Here is a 15,833-nt window from a genome sequence, read left to right as displayed (position 1 = left end):
AACAGATGGGTTACAGCTGAATGGGCATGGAAGAATGGAGACAGGAATGGGAAGGGAGGAGAGGAGATGAGGTAGGATGGAGGGAGATAAGAGAAGAAGTAGTGAGGGAAGTGGAGGAGGAGGAGGAGGAGGAGAAGTGGTCAGAGAGGAGAAAGCAGACTGAAATCAGACAGTGGAAGACGTGTGGGAGGACCTTATTCATTTACACATGAGCTAAGTGCTGGGATGAGGGTAGGGGAGAGATAAGATGCGGAGCAGTGTAAAGTGAAATTGACATTTCCAATTTGCTCCCTGACACACTGGATTTGATAGACGGGCAATGGGGCCTGCGACATGCACACATGCACATGCACACACACACACACACACACACACACACACACACACGTTTGCACACACGTTTGATACAGTCAAAACTTTACTACCCAGTCCTTCCAGAAAAATGCTGAGTTTTTTTGTGATTGTTGCGGGCAAAAATCCTTGATTATGCGGCACGTTTTCTTAAAAAATGCAATGGAATATGCGGGATATTTATGCAATTTTATGCAATGAAATTGCGGGAACTTGCAAAAATTGCGGGAACTTGCAAAAACTGCGGGAACTTGCAAAAATTGCGGGAACTTGCAAAAACTGCGGTTTCATCATGGCTCGCGGTTTTCGCACAGCATCGCGGGGTTTGCAGCTTTTCGATGATGTTCACGTCGCGTAATTATGTCACTTCATAACGTTCCCATGGCAACAGAGGAAAATGGCTGCTCTTGTGTGAAGTAAACGCAACATTTTTCAACTTTCTGCTAAGATATATGTGACTTTTTTGCAATGAAAATGCGGGGATTATGAAATCATGCAAGCCCTGCATATTTTGCGCGGAAATTGGCAATTTATGCGGCGAAAGTGCGGCGTATTTGAAAAAATGCGGCCCTGCATAAATATGCGGACTTTGGCTGATTATGCATTGAATTATGCAATCGCATAATAGCGTTTTTCTGGAGGGACTGACTACCATGTCTCAAATACCATAACATATCATAAGAGTGATAATATACTCATACTTGATTATGATGTTCTTTGTGTAGATAAAGTCAAAATCCTAAGTTGGGCTGTTTTTGTTTTCCTACACATAAGTTAACAACCCTATCTTTAAAAACAATATACATTAATTTGCTTTGCCATATATACAGTACGTATTCGCTAAGGCTGATTCTTTATTGGCAACTTTCTTCCCAATGAGGTAAACGTGAAGACCTTATATTGCAAAATCATTGGGAAAAGGTTAAAGTGGGCAAAGGGAAAAGGTTATTATTATTTATTATTATTATTTTTTTTTTTGGTGAAGATTTGGTTACGTTGAGGTAGCAACAGCTACTTGATTAAGGTTCGAGAACGATCATGATCATGGATAAAAGAAACCAACGCTGAGTTTCGAACTCTTTGTAGGTCCAACCATCCACTAAAAAAACTTTTTTTAATGGTTATAAAAAGGTCATGCTGCATTAGAGCTTAGATCGGGCCCAAAAAAAATCAAGCCCGACCCTACCCGAGCCCGTGCACGTTGCGTCCGAGCCGGCCCGGCCCGACACATTAACTCTAATTATGAGCCCGAGCCCAATTTAAACCCGACAATTTTTTTTATACGAGGGCTGTTATAACTGACGTTCTCAACTACAATTCCGAGTTGTTGGAACTACAGAAATCTGAAGCATGTAAACTGCGCGGTTTGTTTATTCAGAATGGAATGGATCACAAATGGATCCGAATGAAGAAACGTAAAAAAAAACTCGACCCTAGCAGCTCCCTCAGCCGAATAGTGTGGGTAACAGATCAAGGCAGCAACATAATCAAAGCCCTGGAACCATATAGGAGACTTTCTTGTCTCGGTCACCTAATTAATACTGTCCTTCGAAACGGTCTGCATGCTGACGCACTGGCCGACAACAGTGCTGCAGATGGGGGAGACACGATGTAGCACAGGTTACCTCACACTCAAGTCAGTGCAGGACATGTAGCCTACCCAGAGCTACGGGAGAAGCTGGAGAGGCATAGCTTTCTCCCCACTGAATTAGGCTAATAAAGTAATGATGCTTGATCAAGGGCCCAGCCCGGCCCGGCCCAATTATAGCGGTGGAAAATATCGGCCCGACCCGGCCCGTGGGTCGGGTCAAGTTCGGGCTTAGGCTTGGGCAGAGAATCTAAACTCTATGCTGCGTGCACCTTTACTTCACAGAGATGACTGCCATTATTTGCATGGCCACAAGGGGACACTTGTCAGCAAACATACAGTAGGTAAATTAAAAATGTGGACAAGCATTCACTGCAATGGGACATTCTTATTTAGGCGACCACAACACTTGGTTAAGGTAAGAGAAATATTGTGGTTTTGGTGAAATATTAAATAAGTCTGCATGGCTTGTCTCAGGCTTTAAATCTGCATTGGCCTTCTCTACCAGGACCATGATCTTGTGCTTTGAGTTGCCCAACTAAACCTTTTAGTTGCCAGCGGCACAAATGGAAAACTAATAAAATACATTGGCAGTAAATCTTTTGCAGGCACTCAGTATGAACATTTTACATTCGAAATGTGTTTAATATTAACATTTTCTTGTTATGTTGATAAAAGAAATATAATCTAGCTGGAAACATATTTACTACTGCACATTAGTTGTATATTAATGTAAGTTTCAGGAGGGTTGTTTATCAGCACACTATAGAGACTATCTTTTTACAAATAATTCATAACGGCAGTGATTCATAGATGCTTTGATATCATCTGGTTTACCCTCATCCAAGCCCATCCTGAAGTGCGGAGTGCCCACAGGACTTTACGTCACCGAAAGCTTTATGGCTGAAGCATTTAATTTTTATTTATCGCTACTTTTGCAAGGCTGTAACACATATTTGCAGGCATGGAATCTGTAAAGCTGGCGCTAATAGACTAAAAGGGTGGGCCTACTTAACAATAATGAGCTGCATGGGTGCCCTGTGTACACGCAAAGTAGGTAAGTGATACACATGTTCATTAAAGCAAAACGTGTTATTTCAGATCAGTAATGGTTTCAGCTCAGCCTAAAGCCTCGAGGAGAAGGCGATGAAATAAAGGGATGAATAGGAGAAAAAGAAGGGCATAAATAGAGGGAAAAGAAAAAAAAAGAGACATTGTGAGCAGCCACAGAAGAAGGAATGTGGGAAGTCTGGCTCTCTATTGAGACAGCTAAGAAACACAGACCATTGAGACCACAGGATTCTGGGAGGTCAGCAGCTCCGAAGGGATTCAACCAAAACACTCTTTTGACACAAAGGAAAAGCTGATTGGTCTTATTCCCTTCCCACTACTTCAGTGTGACCCTGATCCATCACACATGAGGTAGGCCGTTGACTCTGTTAGCATCACTAATACGTCCCACTGTTTAAAGGCCTGTGTATGGCAGCTTCCAGCACCAGTAAAACCACAGGGCACACATGCCCACATACGCCTCTCTCTGTGGTGTGGCCCCCATTAAACTTTAAGGGTTTCGACTTGTCTGCCGTCACCAAAAACACTGGGTAAGCTTGTTCTCTTGTCAGTCCCTGCCCACCCTGCTGCCCGCCACATCATGCTTTATTCATACTGTCACATGGCTTAGAATGCCGACACAAACCACACTGTGAAACTGCGACACTGTGCCACCCAGTCACACTGAGCATCAACCCACTAACTCGCTTCCTTGGGACACTTTGGAGTAAATGATAAGGCTGATTATATACTGAAAATAAAGAAAACATAAGGAAAAAGACTCAGGAGAGGAGAAGAAGCAGAAGGAGAAAGAAGTAGCAGAAGAGGGATTTCAGGAAGGAAGAAGTTCAGCTCAAACCGCTTTAGAATTAAACTACTGCTTAAACCTCAGGACACCTTGAACTTGCAAAGTGTAAAACTTTCCAGAAGATCCTAATTTGATCTTGTAGTTTTTGTCAAAAAAAAAAAAAAGAAAAAAAAAAAGATACATTAGAGAACAAGACTACAAGAGTCTACCGCAACGCTGCTCACCATGACAATGTTTACAATCTGATGTTTACCATGTTCAGCATCTTAGTTTAGCGTGTTAGCATGCTAACATTTGCCAATAAGCACCACACACAAGGTACAGCTGAGGCTGGTGGGAATGACATTAGTTTTGCAGGTATATGACCGTGAACGAAAGTACTGGACAAACTAACAATTTTAACCTGATGATGGAGCTTGAAGAAAAGTCAGGGGATCAACAAAGTCCACACAATGTATCCTAAAAGGGACATACAAATCGGTACCAAAGTCCACACATTTCAATGCATCCAGCCATTGTTGAGATATTTCAATGTGGACCAAACTCACATTGAGAGCCATGCCGCTAGCGTGGCTAAAACCTTATCTAAAAAATGTTAAAGTCACATTAGGGGAGCATTAAGTTCAGCATCTCTTTAAGCTGACACTTTAATAATGCATCACACTGGTCTTGTCAGTCACCAGTTATTACTCTACTATGACCTCTGGAAATTCTTCTCTAATGAGATTTAGAAGTATGGGTGGCATATAAGGTGCAGGTATTTTGCCACAACTTACCGTTCAATTTACAAGCATAATGCATCTACTTTTTTCACAAAAACTTGAAGTTGTTATCAACAATGTAGTGATATTTTGTCCAGGGTCACTGTCGTCATCTGTTACTTCATCTTCTCAGTGGAACGATGCCTGAAGTTTTAGGATGGACAGAAGTCTAATTTTGGAATGCAGCTCTGCATTCCTGTTACCCTTTGAAAACGACAGATACTCAGATATCATGATTAGAACTGTGGCATGAAAGTACGTCTAATTATGGCACACCACTGAAGCCACTACCTCTGTCTTTACAAAATGGCAACATTTTAAAAGGATCTGTTTTTGAATATTGAGTGATGACAATCTTAGACTGAGATACTTTGAGAGGAGAGGTGAGCATGCTAAAGCAAAAGTGCTTTAATACATTTATACTAATTGCTAAAAAGAGATAAATATTACAAAACTTTTGTTTTGAAACCTAAACTACAGGAAACAACGCATATTGATGGCAGAATGTTTCACTTGTTGGACTGTTTTTAGCTTGTTTCAAATAACTTTTCACAGTTCAATCTTATGCCGTATGTAATAAACTGTACATGATGAAATTCCCTTTTCAACACTACGGTTTGTAAGTTTTCACCCTGCGTCTCACAATGCAGATTGTTACTAGAAGGAAAGCGGGAGGGCAGAAGCAGGGTTCAACCAATATACTGACATGCACTGGGTTGTATTCTAACTGGAACTAATGAGCATGTCTTTCCTAAGACGATGTCAAATGTCTGAACAAAAATAAATAAAGAACTCCAGAGATCCATTCCAGTTTAACATCCCTGTTGTTTTGAACCACAGGCTGAAAGCAATTGGACACCTTCCCTTAAATCATCTCGTCTTTCTTTTCGTTTTACTCTTGGCTTAATGAGAAACTGTTGCTGTCTTTTGTTTTTCTGATTTATTATCCATGCTGATGTTTTCCACATTTCCTGCATTTAATTATGTTTTTGTATCACAGCCATCCCACTCTGGATAACCTCTTTGGCCCTCCATGTATGGTTTCTTCCATACATGGCATTCTTCTGGTGGTGATTAGATGATTTTTGTCCAGCTGGCCTTCTGCTTAATTGATTACATCTATAAATGATCAGGTATTGCTTTTGTCTTCAAGAAATATTACCTCTTGGGTGCTTCTCTTTTTTAACTGATTGAACATATACTGTAAAAACAAAAATGGACCTAGCCACCGTGACATCACCCATTGGTTTGTGGACTAACGTTACTGTTTTGAAGCCTCGAGTTTGGCATTTTGGCTGTTGCCATCTTGGTTTTGGAGCTAGAAATGACCATGTTTGGACGAGAGGGTGGAGCTGTTGAGTAGCGCTAAGCTAAACGCTAAGTTGTATTTAAGCATACTTGAAACTATCAATTGCGGCCATTCAGTAAATGTTTACTGAAGTAATACATCAAGTGAGAAGAAGGGCCATTTTCTTATAGACTTACTTGTATATAGACTATACAATCAGACTTCTTTTTGTAACCAGTGGAGTCGCCCCCTGCTGGAAATGAGATAGAATGCAGGTTTAAGGCACCTCCACATTGGCTTCACTTTTCAGACCCCCAGGTTGCGGCTTGTTATTGAACAGCTATTGACTATCGGCATCACGTCACTGACTCTGGGTATAGCTTTGATCTACAAGTAATGGCACCAGTGCTGTTAAAAACTCTGTATTGGTGGAACCCTGTGGGTAAAAGTTGCTCTCCCCCTACTGAGCGGCCTCTCTGCTGGCCTGCCGTCCTGACTTCCCTCCCCTGAGCGCCCGGAGCTGCTGGAGATGAGTAATCAGACTCATTACTGAAGCCTCTGGCCGGCTCCTCCATGTCACTGCATGTAATTAATCTACCTGAACCAACTCATAGTGTAGGCCCCCCTGGGGAAGAGAGAGGAGAAGAGAGAACGGGAAGTTAGGTGGAGGGAAGGGTAGGAGAAAAAGAACAGGACACAGTAGAGGAAAGTTGGGTGGATGCAAGTGTAGGACAGCTAAAGAGTAGATAAGGGGAAAGTGAGAGGAGTGGAATTAGGAAACGTGGAGAGGAGATTGGAAGGGAGAGAAGGGAAAAGAGGAGAAGCAATGAGAGCCAGTAAGGGATGGCAAGAGGAAAATAAGGGGAAACTGAAAGTGGGAGAGAAGGACGAATTGGACGTAAAAGGGTAGAGGACAGTAGAAGAGAGAAGCGTTTAAAACAAGGATGAGATAAGGGAGAAGTGAGGTACAGAGACGAGGAGGGGCAATCAGAGGGTACAAGGGAGAGAGGGAGGCGAGGTGACACAAGGAGAAAAAAGGAGAGGGAGGGGAGGAGGTGTAAAAACTACAAGGTGAGCACAAAGCCGTCCCTGCCCTCATTACAGTAACACACCAGCCTGGCTTGGGTTCATTCGTTATCTGCTCCTGCACTCGTTTATTCTCTCGCTACATGAATCGTCTCCATGGATTGCATGTCCCCATGGATTGTATGAATAGATATGGCTTGTGTGTGTGTGTGTGTGTGTGTGTGTGTGTGTGTGTGTGTGTGTGTGTGTGTGTGTGTGCGTGTGCGTGCGTGCGTGCGTGTGCGTGCTTGAGCGTCTGAGGGACTGAAAACTGCCGATGTTAACAAAACAGATGGCTGGTGAGGGGGGAGAACGGACAAAAACCGAGAGCTGTGTGCATATGTGTGCGCGCGTCCATGTGCAGGTCACACTCATGTAATTAGTCATGTTGAAGGATACCTGAATGTGTGTTAAAAATACACTGCGAGCACACATACACAGACAAGTCCCCCATTTCAGTTCAATTCAATCCCTTTTAGACTTTGCAACAACTTTGCATATGTTTAACTCTACCTTTTGTTGTTGCGATAAATAAAAAATATGTAAATGTAAGTAATAATTACTCACACTTGACCTGATACTTTGACTTTTGATTTCACTTTTGTTGAAGTTGCTCCTCTCTGTTCCTCCGTCTCTTTCTCAGCAACATCTGCAACGAGTATGTGCTTTTGGCTGTTATTTGTTTTTAGTGATTTCCTGTAATACGATCATAGAACATGTGCATCCAAGATGAGTCATAAACTGTGTGCATGTGTGTGTGTGTGCAACTAATTCGCATTAGCAAATGCTTTTTGTAAGAAACATAATGCTTACCGACATCACAGAAGACCTTCGTATTGAACATATCTGCAAAGTGTTGCACTGCTAACAGATTGTATTTGTTTCCCTACAATATCTGCTCATGGTAACTGAAGCATGACCGTAGACTAATATATACAGTCTATGAGCATGACTAAGGTTTTTAATGGTTACGTTTAGGCAACTCAAAGTGCTTGGTTAAGGTTAGAAAAAGCCCATCGCCTCAGTTAAATGTAGAAAGAAAGTCTACACTGACTGGAAGCATGCAGTCACATGGATGTTGTCAGAATTTAACCAAAACCTCCATCTTTCCCTTACTTTAACTAAGTGTTGTTTAGTAACATGCACCTATAACAACAGACCACAAGCCCCAGCCTCTGGTGTCGAAGTCCTGTGCTTTGTACGCCCAACCATCCACCCCAGAATCCCCCCCTACAACGTGCATTACAAAAGTGTGTTCAAACAGAAAGTAATGTGAATTTTCACCTCTAGTCATTCGTCTAATGGACGCACTGACTGTGTGTATGATGGGAGCGTGGCTGTCTTTGTGTGGCAGCTCAGCCTCTGACTGAGCCCAGAATGCTTGCGCTGCCCCATGCTATTCTCAGATAATTGTGGCCACTCATGTCTTTAAATTTGACATTGTATGCAAAGGTGATGTCTCTAATCTCTAATCAAAATCACCTTGCACTCTGTCTGAACACAGCAGTAAGCTGGGTACCAATTACCTTTTCTCACTAATGTGCTTTGCCAAATAAACTTAGCACAAAAAGTAAGGAAATTTGTGTTTGGTAGATTATTTCTCTGTGGTAACAATGCTTTTTGGCAATAAATCTTATACTGTTGGAAAGCCTGTTTAGTTCCCTTTCAAATGGTGCCCAATTTCTAAGGAACATGTATTTGTGGGATGAGCAGCAGCACTGAGTATGTGGGTTGCGCCCATGAAAAATTTGCCAAATCTTCTCTGCCATTGCCAAACAGATTATTTTGCTGTTGCTATAGACACTTGTTTTGAGCTTCTGGTACCCCCAGGTGCTGCCAATCAGGTGCCTGATTTAGAGATAAGATTCTGCAACCAGTGGTAATCCCATATGTCCACAGTCTGGGACCGAACTCTATCCTCCAAGATGACAACGCTTGCCCCCACAGGGCGGGGTTTATCAGAGACTACCTCCAGAATGTGGGAGTGGAGAGGATGGAATGGCCTGCCAGCAGTCATGACCTCAACCCCATTAAACACTTGTGGGATCAACTTGGGCGTGCTGTTCGTGCCAGAGTGACCAACACAACCACGTTGGCTGACTTGCGACAAATGCTAGTTGAAGAATGGGATGCCATCCCACAGCAGTGTGTGACCAGGCTAGTGACCAGCATGAGGAGGAGGTGCCAGGCTGTTGTGGCTGTGTATGGTTCTTCCACATGCTACTGAGGCTCCTGTTTGTGAAATGAATAAATTGTTAAATTGCCAATATGTCTTGTTTCTTCAAACTTCAATCATCCAATCCACCAAACACCAAATGAGTCAATGGCAGAATAAGCTGTTTGGCATTGGCAGAGAAGATTTGGAAAAATTTTCATGGGCGCAACCCACATACTCAGTGCTGCTGCTCATCCCACAAATGCATGTTCCTTACAAATGGGGCACCATTTGAAAGGGAACTAAACAGGCTTTCCAACGATATAAGATGTATTACCAAAAAGCATTGTTACCACAGAGAAATAATTTATCAAACACAAATTTCCTTACTTTTTGTGCTAAGTTTATTTGGCAAAGCACATTAGTGGTATATTGACTTATTTGGTGGGAGGCAGTGTTACAGATGAACATTTGCATGTGGGATCTGTACAAGTGTGTGTACATGTGGGCTATTAGTCTTGATACATATAATATGTATCAAGACTGTAAAAATTAGGAAAAAGCTACACTTGAGCAGAGTCTAGACCAATTTGTGGAATGTGAACGTGAACAAATGTGAACACGAACACAGTCACAGTCATCCTTCTAAACCTCTACTATGCCAGTCATAACAGTGCCAGAAGTATGGACTTACAGTGGGAACTTCATACAAGCAGACAGACAGACAGACACACACACATACACACACACACACACACACACACACACACACACACACACACACACACACAGTGTTTGATAGCCTATGTGTGTCAGTGTAATAAATCATGTAAAGCAGGTTGCTGGTTGTTGCTGATGCTACAGTCTCCGTCTGCTCCACATGATTAGGAAGAAGATCATGTGGAGAATCTCCATATGTCTGCTTCACGTTGGGCTTCCAAACCCCTGGGGAGAATGTGTGTTTGTGTGTGTGTGTGTTTGTCCATGAACAAACCAGTAGGTATCCACACAGCGTCCTATCTGTGCGTGCCTGAGAGCGTGTGTGCGCACGCGCCCCAGCGTGTGTTTTCCTGTTAACATCCCAGTGCGCATCCATGCGTACTGCGGGTCCCTGGTGTATTTGAGTATGCGAGTTCAATGTTTCAGTGTTTGGCGAGGGGCTAAACAATGCACAAAGAGACAGAAAGATTGAATGGAGGAGTGTATATCTACTGCTGGCTAATTTTTTCTGTGATTTATTACACTCTACTGTCCCAGTCACAGCCAGCTGTGATACACACACACACACACACACACACACACACACACTTCCCTACTGAGAATGCTCAATACAATGGTAGCAAGTAAACATGTTCTCAATCATAGATAGATCTTCTGTGTGCTGATCCTCTGTATTAACTCTTTCATTCTCATTTTTCCTTCAAACATTTATTATTGCTTATAAGAACCTAATTACGGGTAAAGGGAAACCATTTACACCTGGGCTAAGAGACTATACCAGCGTGCTTTATCGTTTTAGCTTCTTAAAGCTGCACTAATCAATATTTCAATATTGAAAATGTGTCAAATGACTATGTGCAATGTGTCTTTGGTGGTGATAAACCCAACTCCGCAGCTCTCTCAGCTCTATGGGTCGTTATAGCATCTTTCAGCTTTTTTTTCGTTTTGTTTAAAAGGCCTTCGACTTGATTCACACTTAAGGCTCTCATCAGTGTTTTTTCTTCCAGATGCAGGCAGCTGATTTCAGCAAAAAGCTTACTATACACAACCTGCCCATACACACGGACAGAATTAATAAAAATAAAAAAAATAAATAAAAAAAACTGCGTGATGAGATATTGCACTTCCATAAAGTTGAGGGACTCACCAGAATCAGAATCAGAAATGGTTTTATTGCCAAGTACGTTTGTAACACATACAAGGAATTTGTTTTGGTGTTGTTGGTGCACGTCACAGAGACAGATTTAGAAAATGAATAGTTAGAATCCAAGATATCCTGACTTTTAGTTCTTAGTATGGTCAAGCTTGAAAAACACTGTGTCCTACGCTTCCCAAAATGCAACTTGAGTCTTAAGTTAGACCCTCCCTAAATGCCTATATGTCTTTCAAACTCCGCACCACCCGTTTTGTAGGCTCCAAGCCCGAGTTAACCCTGATGATGTCATTTTGTCAGACTTTAGAAAGTTCCTTCCAGAGCTAGAGAAGACAGTATAATAATCAAAGTTAACTGAAATGAATGTGTTAAATTGGTATAGTGCCCCTTTTCTGTACGGTATGAAAGTATCTTGAGAGTACTTGTTGAGTTCTAGAATGTGACACAATATATCATTAATAACTTGCCTTCTCTACTGTACTGCACAACTGAATAGGGAAATGTGAAAACCCACATTGTCCCAACTGTTCTTCCACCCTCTGGGGTTCTAGTTAATCTCAGCAGTTTCACTTTTGCACGGATCATGCTTTTCTTTTTCTTCAGCATCACTTGCTCAAACATGCACATCTTTTATATTCCACATACAGTCTCTCTCCATCTGTTTCTCCCTCATTTGTTTGTTTTCCCAAGTCTGTTTGCTGAGCTTAGTCTTTCTTTCCTCCCCTCTGTCTTTCTTTATTCTTCCCATTCTCTCTTTCCTCTTTCTCCTTCTTCCATCAACTATTTGTTGCATCGTCATTGTCTGTTCCTAATTCCCTCACCTCCTCGTTGGCTCTCTCTTTCTTTGTGTTAGTGGTTTGCCAGGCTTGTATATGTGTGTGTGTCTGTGTGTGTGTGTGTGTGTGTGTGTGTGTGTGTGTGTGTGTGTTTGTGTGTGTGTGTGTGTGTGTGTGTGTGTGTGTGTGTGTGTGTGTTTGTGTGTGTCCGTCAGTCTACCACACCACTGCAATTCATCATCATTTTATCTACAGCTCCCTTAATTGGATCCTATCACAGTCCCATCTGACGAGAAGAGAGGCAGGGGGTGGAGAGAAAGGCTCACACACACACACACACACACACACACACACACACACACACACACACACACACACACACACACACACACACACACAGCCTTCATTACCAGCTGCAAAGTTGTGTTTAGGCCCGTATATTTACAATTTTTCCTGCCTCCTCCAAAAAGAACACTAGGATTTTGTGTGTGTGTGTGTGTGTGTGTGTGTGTGTGTGTGTCTGCATCCATTCAGTTTGCCAGTGAATTGGAGATTTGCTGAGGAAGGTCTCTGTCCTCCACCATCAGCAACTCTCAGCAGTAGTAATGGTTTGTGGTGACTGTATGTAGTGTATCAAATATTGGGGATGGAAACGGCACATGGTTATTTCCTGGAGGAAGGGCTGGTGCCTGGTGGTGTGGGGGGCTTTCAGAACACACATAGAATGCAAATGAGAGGGAACAAAAATAACTAACATAATACAGCTGTGGTGTTCAAGCGATACGTCGTTGTCGGGTGAAAACCTTGTATGTCCAAAACCTTTTTTTTTTTTTTTTTTAGGGAAACAAAAAGAGGCTCATTTGAAAACATTTATTGAGCTATTTACCTGACGAAGAAGAAATTGCCTTGTCACTTTTTAAATATTTGTAAAACCCACAGACAGACGTAAAGGGTGACCAATAGCATTGATTTATGAAAAAAATTAAATGAAATATGGAGATACAAGGGTTCTGCCCGACAGCAAGGTTTTTCTACACCCACACAAAATATTTTAGAAGCACTGGTGTTAAGTCAGGACTTACTTCTTAGAAAAGGTCTCACCATGCCGAGGGTATAGAGAGTAATTCAATAGTAAAAGTCAGAATTCCTTTAATTATGTGTCTAACTTTGACCAATTCAACTTGAGGTACAGCAATTACGTTTATTTGCAGCTCAGCCTCTATTCAATAGGCATTCAAGTAGTCAGGTCACTGAGGACAAATCTGACAAAAAGCCATAATAGCAACCCAAAACGTCAAAATCTAAAAGAATACTTGCTTGCATGAAGCCAACACAAGCGACTAAGTATGCACAAATCACCTTTAAAAAAACCCACAAAAGAACTGTAGGAGCCATCATTAGGATCCGGAAATCAACTTCAATAATTTTCCCCAGAACTACTTTTCGTGTCACCATCCAACATCAGAGGCAGAATGACTTCCAGGATCACATCACTGCAGCTCATTCTTTCCCTTTGACTGGGTAGCGTTCAAAAACAGCGAGTGGCCGCGAATCAACGATGTGTTCCGGTAATACAGCATGCCGGCTAAATGACCCTGGAGCCACTGACAAGTGTGTGACATGCTGAAGAAAGAGGCGGACTGCCAAGCTGCCAAAGCCACACACTGGCTCCTGCTGCCTTTTAACTGCGAGGACTTGCTATTGGACCCATCACCGTGATCGAGCGCTGCGGTGTGCGGCTCGCATGTTAATCATATGTCTCGTTAAGTAAGTCATAATTGGTGTCGTTTTAAAATGCCTCCCCTCTGCCATGTGCCCTGATTGGAGCTGAGGAAATTAGAATTGCTGAAATGGTTGCTGCTTATTAGCGGTGACAGTTTGACTGAGGGCTAAAGAGGCAGGAATGAAGAGAGAGGGGCTTTGCGACAATCAGTCCCTGTGGCCATACAGTACGCCTCAGTTTCAAGCATTTGCCACACCAGTCTATTAATGCTGGTCTCTCTCTGTCTCAAAAGGCAGCTAACCAGCTGTAAAGCCTATGAATAGTTAAACCAGCATGGCTGTCCTCAATGGGGCTCCTGCTGAGCTGGGGTTGGTCGGAGCATGTGAGACATTTGATTAGGATTGGCTGAGATGGTAATCAGTCAATAGCAAGCCCCTTTAGCCAACACAGACAGTCACATTCATCATGTCAACAGACATTGCAGGGGATATCAGCTGCCGTAAATTCCCTGAAAATCTAAGTGACTTCTTGTGTGTGCATGATTGTGTTTGTTTTTCTAGTCCTTACCGTGGTCTTCTGACACTGTATGCTGGTGCTGTTGAACCTCAGAGCCGGGACGTTGTGCGTGCTGCCCTGGATGTGGAAGATACACTCGTAGTTCCTCTGTCCGGACTGGGGCTGGGGCAGGTTCTGGGCCAGCAGGGTGATCGGTCTCATAACTCCAGCAGGTATATAGATCTGGGTGGAGGGCAGGATCTGAGGGCACTCCTGGACATGAGAGAAATATGAATAAAGAAATTGAGACGTGACTGGAAAAGAAAGCAGGGGATGCAGATCTGAGTGGACAGGATGTTCCGGACATGCTGCTGTAAAAGAAAACGGACATCTTATCCACTGACAGAAAAAGAACAGATCCTATACACTCCAAAATACATTAAAAAGCAATGTGTTCTATAGGAATTGACAAGTAATCAATTGTGTATTAGAAATGCCAGCATGGCATTACAAAACTCCCCTTATGTGCATAATTACCTATGAATCCTTTTATTTTCAGCATCCTTTGTTCTCGTGGTGGAATATGTTTGAAGACCCAGGCAGCCTAAAACCTCCACTTACAAATTATCAACACTCTTGAGGATCAACTCTTTTTTTCCTATTTATGAACCACTGAATATTGAATGTGGCAGTTACTTGTCAAAATGAATACACGCCATTTTGGAATCAAACCCTTCCCAGTATTAATGAGGCTGTTCTAGATATTAGGTATGTTTTTGACTAAATGAATACACTAAAGGATATTCTGATTCTTTCTGCGTGGACAAAAATGAGGGCCTGAGGCAGCGTCTCTGAGGAACACGGGCAGTGTTAATTCTCCCGGATTAGAGAGGGAGACGAGTGAGGGGTCAGCGTTTCCATTCAGCGGATCCCTGCTGCTCTTCAATCAATAAGACATTTGGCAAGAACAGAAGCTTTGCACCATATTAATTGGAAGGAAAATAATTGAAATCTCTAAGCGTTCTTTCAGCCCTAAGTAAATCAAAAGACAACATGCGGCTGTCAGCTGGAATCCATGCTACATCACCGCTCATTCTCGAGAGTTCATTTGTATTTCAAATCGTGTTTTCAACTGGTTCAATTAACGAGATTTAATTCAAATGTGTGTGGCATTGCTAGTACAGTGATTATCATCAGTGTGTTGAATTTACATCATAATGCAAAAAAGTTGCTACAAAGCTAATTAAGACTTAAGAATTATCAGCTCCACACAACTCTCTCTGTATTTCTCAGTATGGCTATGTTCACGAGATTGTGTCGTCCAGCGAGAAACTCAAGTGAAGATAATTACCTCTTCTGAAGAGTCCATCATGTTTTTTTTTTAATCCTCCGTGTCCTCCTTGATTACTAGCAACTGCATGGAGGAGGGTTGGGGGGTGGTGCGCGATCACGGAAGGCTTGTGTCATGTGGATGCACCGACAGTTTTGTTGTCATTACTTAGAATTCCTCATGGAGGAGACAGAAACTACGCACTATAGCTTTAAACAAAACGAGTAAAACAGTGGTGTAAACTTTCACTCTTTAATAGAACGAATAACTAGTTTCAAGAGATTTAAGTGTCAGGAAATGTGCCTTTTATTCATTGTTACGAGATGCTTAAGTTATTGTTTGTAGAAAATTAAAATTTATATTAAGTCTGACTACAGTAAAAGGCGGTGACTTATGAAGACATTCTCTACAGTGTAAGTGGATCAAAAGAGGCTTTGCAATATCCCAAAGGCTGTAATTACCACTGAACAAGATATATCCACTAATGTGTGTTTGGTATTCATCTGGAGATGCGGTAAACAATCATAAAGGCCATACAAATATCAAAATAGAATTTATAAATTAAGTCGT

General features: G+C 42.2%; 1 protein-coding gene across 3 annotated transcripts in view; it reads right to left on the bottom strand.

The window, feature by feature from the left end:
* Positions 1-15,833, bottom strand: part of LOC116040775 (plexin-A1-like) — a 300,695-nt gene that overhangs the window by 86,568 nt on the left and 198,294 nt on the right. For all 3 annotated transcript variants that reach the window (XM_031286410.2, XM_031286408.2, XM_031286409.2), the window contains exon 11: positions 14,006-14,206. In XM_031286410.2, the coding sequence (XP_031142270.1) occupies positions 14,006-14,206 (201 nt within the window). The remainder of the gene's footprint in view (positions 1-14,005; positions 14,207-15,833) is intronic.

Source organism: Sander lucioperca, chromosome 12 (assembly GCF_008315115.2).
Source record: "Sander lucioperca isolate FBNREF2018 chromosome 12, SLUC_FBN_1.2, whole genome shotgun sequence".
Lineage (NCBI taxonomy): Eukaryota > Metazoa > Chordata > Actinopteri > Perciformes > Percidae > Sander > Sander lucioperca.
This window is presented reverse-complemented; position numbering and strand designations above follow the sequence as displayed.